This window comes from Cricetulus griseus, chromosome X (genome assembly GCF_003668045.3).
Source record: "Cricetulus griseus strain 17A/GY chromosome X, alternate assembly CriGri-PICRH-1.0, whole genome shotgun sequence".
Lineage (NCBI taxonomy): Eukaryota > Metazoa > Chordata > Mammalia > Rodentia > Cricetidae > Cricetulus > Cricetulus griseus.
Window position 1 is genome coordinate 62125938 of NC_048604.1, and position 12628 is coordinate 62138565.

A 12628-nucleotide genomic window follows, 5' to 3' on the forward strand; every position below is an offset into this window, starting at 1 on the left:
AAGATGCTCCACATATTTAGCCACCAAAGAAATGTAAAGCACAACTCTAATGAGATGCTATATAATAGCATCTACCATGATTATTAAAAAGAAAGAGAAACATAACAAACATTTCCCAGCACTAAAAAATTTACCAAATTCATACACTGCTAGTGGAATGTAAAATAATGAAGACAATTTAAAAATATTTGGTAGTTACTAGAATTGTTAAACAGAACTGCCACATGAACCCCATCTGCACATACATGAAAAAGAATTGAAAACAGTTGTTCAAACAAAAAAGTCCATTGGCATTCCTAGTAGAATTATGCATGATAAGCAAAGGTGGACACATGTAAAATATACACCAAATGATTAATGAGGCAAAATGTGATTCTGTCTATACAATGAAATATTATTTGACAATATAAAAAATTAGAGGCTGTATTCACCAATGACTTACTACAAGATGTGGCATAGATGAAATTCAAAAGCATAGTAACCAAAAGAACCATTAACCAAAAATCAAATGCTTTATAATTCCATTTATGTGACAATTACAGAACTGTTAACTCTATAAAGATCAAATTAAATTACTCGTTGTGTATAGCTGAGGGAGCAAGAACAGGTAAGGATATTGGATGCTGTAATGTTTCACGCACTATGTTGATGGCTGTGTAAAACTCTTGAATTTTCTATTTTTAAATGGGTGATTTCAAGGTACATAAATATTTCAATGACCACATATGAGTGAGTACATATTGTGTTTGTCTTTCTGGGTCTGGGTTAGCCCATTCAGCATGATTTTTTCTAGTTGCATCAATTTGCCTGCAAATTTCATGATGTCATTGGTCTTTTGTTTCTGCTTAGTAATACTCCATTGTGTAAAGCAAAGGATAACCAAGCTACAATCCTCAACCCCAGAGAAGCTAGGTAACAAGGAGGACCCAAGGATCTCCCTGGGAATAGGAAGCAGATGGGATGTCCCGGGTAAACTTGGTGCAGGGGAGAAGAGAGGAGAGGCAATAAGGGGATGGGAACATGAAGAATCAGGATGGTCAAGTTGGGGAAAGGATGAAGGGGGGAGAAATAAAAGAGGTATCATGATAGAGGGGGGCATTATGGCGTTAGGGAGAAACCTGGTGCCAGGGAAACTCCCAGGAGCCCACAAGGATGACCCCAGCTATGAAGGTGCCTGAACTAGCCTTCGCCTGTAGTCATATTGGTTACTACCCTAATTGTCATCAGAGAGCCTTCATCTAGTAGATGCAGAGATCCACATCCAAGCACTTGACCGACCTCCCTAGTCCAGTTGAAAAAAAATGGAGTAGGGATTACATGAGCAAGGCGGGAGCAAGATCATGACGGGAAAGCCACAGAGACTGCTGACCTGAGCTTGTGGGACAGCTAGGGAGCCAGCATGGGACTGACCTAGGACTCTGCATTGGTTTACAGTTGTGTAGCTTCTTCTTTTGTAGAGTCCCCGGCTGTGGGAACAGGGCCTGTCCCTGATGCATGAGCTGGCCCTTTGGAACCTATTCCCTATTGTGGGATACCTTGTTCAGCCTTGATGCAGAGGGGAGGAGCGTGCTCCTGCCTTAACTTGATATACCATGCTTTGTTGATTCCTGTGGGAGGCCTAACCCCATCTGAATGGAGACAGAGGAGGCGTGGATGAGGTGAAGGGCAGAAGGGAGGTGCATGGAAGGAACAGGAGGAGAGGACGGAGGGGAAACTGTGGTTGGTATGTAAAATAAATACAAAAATGATGAATAAAAATGATTTATATATAAAATATCTCAAAAGAATATGTTGGAAAACAAGCATAACAAAATAATTACATTAACAGAATGGTTAGTCTTTCAAAAATATTCTTATCTTATGTGCATGAATGTTTGTTGTTGTACTATGTGCATGCCTGGTGCCAGCAGAGGCTAGAAGAAACCCTGGGACTGGAGTTATTGACAATTGTGTGTGTTGGAAACAGAACATGGTTTCTCTGGAAGAGCCCTAAGTGCTTTAAAACACTGAGTCACCTTCCCACCCCCAAGAATGGTTACTCTTTATATAGAATTTCAAAACCTAGTTACAACAGGATAACTAGTAATATTCAGAAACAGGAATTGTGGAAGGTGGGAGGCAGAGACCAGAAGATTCAAATGAATCAAACATGAATCACTTAATTGTTTTTATTGGAATTCATCAGAAGAAAAGAAGATCTGTGTTACATAGACAAGGATTCATGATGAACTCTGTATATTTTAAACACCAACAAGTGGTTAACAAAAATCCATGTGAATTCTGCATTTTTCCCTTTTTACATAATGAATGAAATCTGATTTCGCCTAACTCCCTGTATTTACTTAGTCTTTTCCAATCAAAACAATCTTTGTTTCAAAATTCTTTCCTCACCTATGCTCAGGTTCCAAAGGAAGTGTTTACATTTATCAATACAATTAACACTTTATAGTGTTTTGTAAAAATGGAACTTTCTGAAGAACAAAATTTGTAAAAGGCAAATGAGCTCCACAATATGAAATCACCAAATTGCCAAGTCTGGATTTATAAACACAAATATGCTGAACGTAATATGAAAAGCATAAGAATTTCATTCTGCAGGCACGTACTGTGGAGTTTCTTTCAAAACTCATCTGAATCCTCAGAATTTTATTTCCTTTTCTTTCATCTCTCAAGCATGCTTCTCAGTTGACAAAACAGAAAGCTTCAATTGGAGAAGACTCCATCCAAAATTTATTTTAAATCTACAGATTCAAATTGATTTCAGGGTATTATCCCATGGGTATAAACATCACCCAATGCATTTACTTTTGAATAACACCTGTCTGAAACAGTATTATTTAATACAAAACAAAAGTTAAATTGACCACATAGAATATCACCTGCTGCACTTAGCAATGTTAAGGAAAAATAATAGCTAAAATTATTCTGCTCACTCCAGAATCCATTAAAAGCACTCCGTTTCCCACAGAGTTCACTGGAAAATATTTTTTGTAAAAATTGGTGGGGGAGCTGGGGAGGAGGGGAGTGTGAGGGAACTTGGATTGACATGTAAATGAAGCTTGCTTCTAATTTAAATATAAAAAGGAAAAAAACAAAAAAAGGGAACACTTTTGACTCCAATACATAGACCAAAATTCAGGTCACTAAAAAACTGAGAAATTGCCTTCAAATTGTTTTGCTTATTTGTTTTCTTTTGTTTGTTTTTCTCCTTTCTAACCAACTATAAAAGACAATAACTCATCGAAATTACTGAACATTATTTAGAGGCCAGGAACACATAATTTCTAAAAACATTTATTTTAAAGCATCAAATCAAGTTTGAATTTCAGTAAACAAAGCTATGGCTTCATTATATGATGAAATTTTGCAGAGTACAGTTTTGCAAACAGCAGATATGATATAATAATTTGAAGTAAAGGGTGATTGTTTTCAAAAACTAAAGTAATACAGTACAAGGGTACCGTATCAATACCTTCTGGTTGAGTGATTTGGGTCATGTCTATCTTCAAACTATTTCAAATGTTGTTCCTTTCCTTTGATACTTGTTCTTTCTGACAAAATGAAAGCATGCCAGTGATTCTTTCTACTTGGACTGATATGTTGACACAATCTGCCTAAACTGAAACAAAAAGTTCAGCTATCAAGAGGCAGTGGCATTCATGATCACCAGCTATATTAAAGCAGGAGAAGGCAGCCACTAAGACTTCTTTGAGCAAACACCAAAGGAAAAAGTAAATTGTGAGCAACAAGGATCAAGATATTATATAATGGTTAATTAAAAGCCTGAGCTCTTTGTAAGAAGGGCGAATTTAAAATGAATTACAATCTTCTTTCCATGACTTAAAATCCCATAATTTTACTGAGGTAAGCAACTTAGAAGCATAACCATGTTACAACTGTTTAAGTAACCAAGGGGTCTGCCGGTGGAATGCATTCAGTGCTCCTCTTGTGGGAAGTGAACTATTTTGATCACTGAATGTGCAATGAAAGGTTACATTTAGAAGCCAGGAAAGCTTGTAGTTCAGGGCATACACATTGCTCCTATGGAAGAATGAGAATGTCACAATCACCGCAGGCAATTAGGATGTCTAACACATCGTAAACATAACCTGCAAATACATTTTAGCAACATCACATCAATATTCATGAATATTAATGAGGCAATTTTGGAATAAGAGTTTCCTTCGCTCTCTTTCTGCTCTTGTAATTCATCAATGTTGAAATGAAGATATCCTTAAGCTACACAGTAATATCAAAAAAGAAGCATATGTTTTTTTGTAAAATCCTTACAGAACATAAAATATCTTGGCAGATAACAATACTATTCTATGACATCTACTTAAAGTTTTAACTTCATCTCTCATTTTCTCACTACCATGTTCACATTTTAATTATGCTTGTTTGCATGCGAGAATATCAACTAGTCTATTATTTCAACAGCTTAGCCTATTTATTTTGAAGCCAAGGTTTTTATAAAAGCAATGGAGATTCATTATTTCTCAAGATGCTGAAGGAAGAACGCATAACACTCAAGCTTGCTGCTTTGCCTGGGCTTCTGCTTCCTGGAACACAAAACAAACAAAACATACGTTTAAATATCACAAGGCAGATACTCCTATTCATCTTGGCTAAAACAAATTAGCAATTACTAAGATTATTCAAAAGCACAATAATTATTTCCAGAGGAAAAAAGGCTTTAAAATAATTAGCAGAGACTTTCATCGAGCCAGAAAGTGCTATGCAGGTTGCTAGGAGAGAACAGGCATCAAATTCTTACTCAGCTGTGGACTCTGTACACCACACAACCAACTCACCAGGCAAGATGGGACCACTGTGAAAATGATGGCATGCCTTTTATGGGGGTTAGCAACAGCTTTCTGATTGGATTTGAAGCCTGCTCCACAAGAGGGAATTCATATCTGGTTGTTTGATCCTGTAAGTAACCTGTGGGTAGGGAGGTCACAGGTACTAGAAGGAGCCTACTATTGTTTTGTCTAATATTTATGTTGTGTTCATCAAACTGCCTTCTAAGTATCTGTGTTTATCAGCATGTGATTGGTATTGCTTACAAACTTGGTTAGAGAAGCTTCTTTTTGCAGTGAGCTGCAATTAGTAACTGGTAAAGGACTGTGGAAAGTGACTGTTGAATGCTCAGTCATCAATGAGACATCTGGACCACCACCACCACCACCACCACCACCACCACCACCACCACCACCACCCAAGTCTGAAAAAACACGTTGGAAAAGACAGTGGGCAAAAAGGGCCATAGGATGGGAGTGTTGTAGAATGTCTTTTAGGCACAACATGACCTTTGCACTCATCTCATGAACTCACAGGGTGGTTACCTATAGAAGGGTGGGCTCTGACAACATTACCTCATGGAATTAAGGGAGGGGCTTGTGAGGCCCTGCCCACCCTTGAGAAGATATTGGCAGTTAACCATTAATGGTTGCAATTAACAACTACTGATGGTAGGGGAAGGTAAATTTTCTTAAATGGTGTATATGCTCTGGTAAATGCCTCCCAAACTATGCTCATGTCAGCAAGCCCTTTTTAAATTTAATGGACCACATACAAAGGCATAGAACTAAAAGTGGGATTGTATGGAAAGAAGACGTTTGGGGAGAGGGAGACAGTTAATGGGGTAAATATGATCAAAATACACTATATATGTGTATGAAATCATCAAACTACTTTAAAATAAACAAAACTGTGAATGGCAACTAGCATATGCAATTGGGGAAGCAGTTAGATTATATCATGTATATGCGTGTCAAGTGAACAGTATGTAGGAGATAGCCTAGCTTCTGATAGTCACACTCTGTCTTTCCTAATGAAAGGCATTACTGATACAGCATCTAAAGCAAAAGAGTATTCTACAATCTAAGTAACTGTCCATTAGAATGCATCATATTACCAGGCATGGTAGCACACACCTTCAATCCCAGCACTCAAGAGGCTGAGGCAGGTGGAGCTCCCTGAGTTTGAAGCCAGCTTGGTATACAGAGTGGGTTTGTATTTAATGCAGGCAAAGGTGCATGTTGTCCATGATGCAAACCTGTTCATCTGAGTTCAAATCCTGGAACTCACGCCTCTTACCTACACATGTGCACTGTGGCACTAATGCTCCTTCTCATCACAAACACACACACACACACACACACACACACACACACACACACACACACACACGCAAACACATTCGCACATACATTGAATACTGAAAGAAAACAAGATCCATAAAAATATATTCATTTAAGTAGCAATTGTTGTTTTCAGGCCTCTATATACCTGGGTGCCCATGGACACACACATTATGGACACACACACACACACACACACACACACACACACACACACACACACACACACACACCACCACCACCACCACCACCACCACCAACAACAACAACAACAACAACAACAGTAATAATAATCTTAATTAACTTTAAAAAGAACTTCATCCTGTGCATGCACAGGCTTTGAGTTAAGTAATTCAGGATTTAAATCCCAGCTGTGTCACTCAATTATCTACAGACACTTAGTTCATAAAGTTAATATAAGAATGAAAAGAGATATATACAAAGTGTGTGGCTGAGTACATGACCCATTCCAGTCATCAATTCTTTCTTCTCTTTTCTCCTCGCCTCTTTTTTGACTAGAACCAAGTCCACAGTTAGGTGTTATTGATCTTTAGTAATCTCTTGGATAGATAATTTTCAAAGAAAACAGGATCGTTTCACATACCACAGCTGAGGCAGATTCCATGGCCACTTTCCACCACAAAGTGATCCAAACAAAATTAATGCAAAGATTTCTCTAACCATAACTCTCAACTGTGGTAACAGGTTACTACAAGAGACTTTTCTAGCCAAATCATTTTCTCCTTAAAGACAAATAACAATGGATTTATTTTTCAGCAAAGTATTAACTACTTTACTGTCAGTGCTAAGAAGTACTTTCTGAATTGATTTAAAAAAGAAATTAGTAGTATCCTTTGCTCTTAAGTACCCCACGTACACAAAGGGATAATAAAGTGTATTTATTTGTCTTCCACAAAAACATGCTTTATAGAACTATTTTCAGTGCTGTTCTTTTAGGTAGCAAGCTTTCTACTGCATTAGTTTTCAGTAGTCTTAAAGGGTATGCACTATTAGTTACATGGAAAATAAAGAATAAGATAAAGTCATTTCTATTGGCTACAATTCCTTCCAGGATAGGTTCTGAATAGAATTAGAGAATTATACAGTAAAAACAAATCTATAAGTCATTTGCATATATTTTGGCACAAGCTACCATTGTTCCCTCTTATCAATACAGGAGATATCCCAACTTCCAGTGGACACCTGAAACCACAGGCATTCTAGTTAGTCTGGATTTTTTTATTATAAAAAAATTTAACTCATAAAACAAGCATAGTTAGAAACTGTCAACACTAACTAATCACAGTGCATTAAAACAATAAGCTCTAATAAAAGCTATGTGAATGTGGCTCCCGTCCTTCTCTCCTGCCATTGAGTAGGTCGTGCATACAAACCAGATGAGCTTGGCAAAAGGGCAATTCAGATCCTGTATGGAGTGGACATCATGCTGAGAGATTTCATCACACTATTCAGACTGACAAAAACACATATGTTGTTTGTTCTGGAATTTTTAATTAATACTTCCAGACCAGAGTGGATAGAATTATGGAAAGTGAGACTGTAGAAGACGAAGCCATGATATGGTTTAAGTGTCAGCATGAGCTTAATAAATGGACAAATATTTTTGTTGGCTCTATTGCTGGACATTTGTTTCCAACATTATAGATAAGAGACACATACGCAAAATTTATATTTAAATTATCTGACTCTCATCTGTTATCCATAAAGCTCATTAATGAATTAATTTAACTGACACTGCTTTGAAACATTGAACTTTTCTCCAGACGTTTGAGATTACAGATTATATTTTAATCCATGCCTTTAAACATACAGTTGTTTCTGTATCTAGGATTACTACTAATTCAGACTATATATTACTCAGTGTGAAATTTCCGGGTGAAGGAGTAGGGTCACATTCTTGAATTTCTTGGCAAATATTTGCTCTTCTCATTTTCAAAGAAGAATAATAGCTTAATGTACCAAAATACTATCTGTTTCAATATACTTTGCCAGCAATAGTCTTATCATTTTGTTTTATTTTTACTAATTTCACATATGAAAACTGCATCTCACTTTGTTACATTTTATGGATTTTATATACGGACTAACTACTGAATTGATTTTTTGGTAAGATTTATTTTTTAAATTCTATGTGTAGGTGTGTGTGTCTGCATGTGAGTATGTGCACAAGATTGAAGTTGCCCTCAGAGGCCAGAGGTGCAGAGCAAGTGTAACATCCACTTGTGAGCCACCTAACAGTGTGTGCTGGAAAAAGAACTCGGGTCCTCTGGAAGAGCAGCATGTGTTCTTACCTGCTGAGCCATTTCTCCAGACACTTTCCCAGCAATAGTCTTATCATTTTCTTTGTTTTTTACTAATTTCACATGTGAAAACTGCATCTCATTTTATTACATTTTATGGATTTTATATATGGATTGACTACTGAATTTATTTTTGGTAAGATTTATTTTTAAATTCTATGTGTAGGTGTACTAACATTCAAAATCTCTCTTTAATCAGTCCACTCCAGATGTCTTTTTGTTAACCTAATATATCAATTTCCCTTTGCCCAACCCTTAATAATATCCAGCTTCCCTCATATAAACATTTCTAATTGTTATTCTCTCCTTGTGCTGTCAATCTTACCAGAAGATATATACCTTCTCATAACTCCATCCCTGTTAAGTCAACTATTTGTTTTAATATAGGCAAAAGCCCAAGAAGAGTTTAACCCACTCCAGTTCTTAGATGCACAAGCATCTTGTTAATTGTCAAGGCTTATAATGTGATTCTGCTTATCTGCCTTCTAAACCCCTCACTCTCTTTGTTAAAGCTATTTCACCTTAATGCCCTATCAATTGTTTTCATGGACTCTTAAAACATCCTAAAACAGAAATCTGATTATAAAATAGCATCCCTCTAATGGTCACAGTGCATAGTATGCTCCTGCTGAATTTACTGTCTTTTTTATTTAAATTAGGAACCATCTTGCTGTTTCCGGCCCACCTTCCTCTGTCCTGCTCGGGGACACCTGAGGCGGGGGGAGTACTCACAGTGGATCCCATCCAGGCAGGATCCAACACACTCAGAGACTGCCAAGGCCCCTGTACCAGTCCTGCCTCCATCCATGGGAAGAGGAGAGACATCAGAGTATTGGACCTGTTTGCACCTACTGGAAGGGAAACTTAGTCCTGGACCCACCTGTAGGGGAAGCTGTAGCCACGCCTTCTTAGGGGCTGGCTACAGGAGTACCTGGGCAGGCTTGTGAGGGCGTGGTCAGAGTGAGTAGGGGGTCTGCGTTTTCGGTTTCGGTTTCTCTTTGCTTCTTGCTGTACAGACTACCACCGGCTGGCTGGTTCGCTCTGTAAGTAAGGCTTTTCCCTATTAAATACCCTTATATTTCTACCTGACTCCGTATTGGTAATCTCCTACTATACCCACCAGGAAAGGAAAAAATTCCTTCTACACCAACTGGAAGAAGGGATGGAAAGAAGACAATATAAAAACACATCCAAAAACAGAAAAACCAATATGACACTACCAGAGTCTAGGGACTCTACACCAGCAAGAACTGAACATCACAATGCAGATGAAGCAGAAGAGAATGACCTTCAAAACATCTTCATGAAAATAATAGAGGGCCTCAATGAGGATATGAGAAAATCCCTTAAAGAAATGGAAGAAAAAACAACACAAAAAATACAAGAAATCAACAAATATCTTAAAGAAAACAAGGAAAGCCAAGAAAAAACAATCAGACAGATGAAGGAAACAATTCAAGATGTGGAAACTGAAATAGAGACAATAAAGAAAATACAATCTGAGGGAATGATGGAAATAGAAAATCTGGGTAAACGATCAGGAACTACAGATGCAAGCATAACCAACAGAATACAAGAGATGGAAGACAGAATCTCGTGAGTTGAAGATACACGAGGAGAAATAGACTCATCAACCAAAGAAAAAAGAAGTCCAACAAATCCCTAACACAAAATATCCAGGAAATATGTGACACCATGAAAAGAGCAAACCTAAGAATAATTGGTATAGAAGAAGGTGAAGAAACCTAACTCAAAGGTGCAGAAAACATATTCAACAAAATCGTAGAAGAAAGACATGCCAATGAAAGTAAAAGACTCCAGAACATCAAATAGAGTGGACCACAAAAAAGTCTCCTCACCACATAATAATCAGAACCCCAAACATACAGAATAAAGAAAAACTATTAAGAACAGCAAAGGAAAAAGGTCAAGTAACATATAAAGGCAAACCTATCAGAATTACACCTGACTTTTCCATGGAAACTCTGAAAGCCAGAAGGTCCTGGAGAGATATTCTACCTACACCAAGAGACCACTGATGCCAGCCCAGACTACTATACCCAGCAAAGCTTTCAGTCAATTTAAATGGAGAAAACAAGATATTTTATGACAAAACCAGATTTAAACAATACATATCTACCAATCAAGACCTACAGAAAGTTCTGGAAGGAAAACTCCAACCCAAGGAAGTTAACTACAACCAGAAAACCATAGGCAATAAATAATCCCACTTTACCAACAGCTAAAAGAAAAATGGAGTGGAAATCCACACACAATTCCACCACCATCACCAAATCCAAAACAAACAAGAATGAACAATCAATGGTCATTAACATCTATCAACATTAATGGTCTTAACTCCCCTATAAAAAGACACAGATTAGCAGAATGGATAAGAAGCCAGAATCAATCCTTCTGCTGCATACAAGAAACACACCTCAACTTCAAAGGCAGACGGTACCTCAGAGTAAAGGGTTGGAATGTGAGGAGCCGCACTCACATTCGCCATTACAAGATGGCGCTGACATCCGCTGCCGGATCAAGTAAACAACGTTGGTATCCATGTGCTCAGTGTTTTTCCACTGCCTAGCCCCGCCTATTCCATGGCGTCATATAGGGTGACAAGTTATCCACCTATCCCAGCTGTACACGCATCGCTCAGAGTCTGTGAGCCTTTATTAGGGGACGGGATTCTTGGCTTGGGGTCTCCGCTCTGGTAAGCTTATGCTCTCCTCTCAAGACGCATTAAAGCTTTACTGCAGAAGGATTCGAATGTCCTGTGTTGTTCTTGCCGGCAAGACTATCGCGCGGGACATTGGAAAAAGATTTTCCAATCAAATGGACCCAAGAAACAAGCAGGGGTAGCAATCCTAATATCTAACAAATTAGACTTTAAACTAAAATCAATCAAAAGAGATGAAGGAGGTCACTTCCTACTCATCCCTCAAGATGAAGTCTCAATTCTGAACATCTATGCCCCCAATACAAAGGCATCTGTGTTTGTAAAATAAATATTAATAAAACTCAAATCATACATAAAATCTCACACACTCATAGTGGAAGACTTCAACACCCTTCTCTCACCACTAGACAGGAGCACAAGCCAGAAACTTAACAAAGAAACAAAGGAACTAATAGAAGTTATTGCCCATTTGGGTTTACCAGACATCTATAGAACATTCCATCCAAACACAAATGAATATGCCTTCCTCTCAGCCCCACATGGAAACTTCTCTAAAATAAACCACATACTTGGCAACATAGAAAATCTCAACAGGTACATAAAATTAAAATAACCCGTGTATTTTATCAGACCACCAAGCTTTTTTTGAATTAGAAACAAGATTGTTTTACATGTCAATCCCAGTTACCTCACCCTCCCCTCCTACAGTGCCCCCCCAACTAACACCCTACCTATTCCATACCCTTTGTGCTCCCCAGGGAGGATGAGGATTTCCATAGGGTGTGATCAGAGTCTATCATATCCTTTGGGATAGGACCTAGGCCCACCCCAGTGTGTTTTGGCTCAGGGAGTATCCCAAAGTCCACATCTATGCTAGGGATAAGTACTGAACTACTACAGGAGGTCCTGTAGATTTCCGAGGTTTCCTCAATGAAATCCATGTTCTTGGGGTCTGGATCAGTCCCATGCTGTTATCTCAGCAATCGGTCTGGAGACCAAGAGCTCCCTACTGTTCAGGTCAGTTGTTTCTGTGGTTTCACCAGCCTGGTCTGGACACCTTTGCTCATCACTTGTCCTTCTCTGCAACTGGATTCCAGTTCAGTTCAATGATTAGTTGTGGGTGTCTGCTTCTACTTCCACCAGATGGTAGATGAAGGCTATAAGATGGCATATAAGTCAGTCATCAATCTCGTTATCAGGGGAAGGCATTTAAGGTAGCCTCTCCTCTGTTGCTTAAATTGTTAGCTGATGTCATCTTTGTAGATCTCCAGACATTTTGCTAGTGCCTGATTTCTCTGTAAAATTATAATGTCTCCCTCTATAATGGTATCTCCTTTCTTGTTTTCTTCTAATCTTCCCCCGACTCAACCTTTCTGCTCCCTCATGTCCTCTGCATCCTTCCTCTTCTCCCCTTCTCATTCTCCTAGCTCCCTAACAATGTTCATACCAGCATTATTTGTAATAGCCAGAACCTGGAA

At 38.4% G+C, this 12628-nt stretch overlaps 1 protein-coding gene across 1 annotated transcript in view; it reads right to left on the reverse strand.

Annotated features, from left to right (window-relative positions):
- Positions 1-2153: 2153 nt before the first annotated feature.
- Sh3bgrl (SH3 domain binding glutamate rich protein like) overlaps positions 2154-12628 on the reverse strand; it is a 96738-nt gene continuing 86263 nt past the window's right edge. Inside the window, exon 4 of the mRNA XM_027432832.2 lies at positions 2154-4562. Within this exon, the coding sequence (XP_027288633.1) occupies positions 4530-4562 (33 nt within the window). The 3' untranslated portion in view covers positions 2154-4529. The remainder of the gene's footprint in view (positions 4563-12628) is intronic.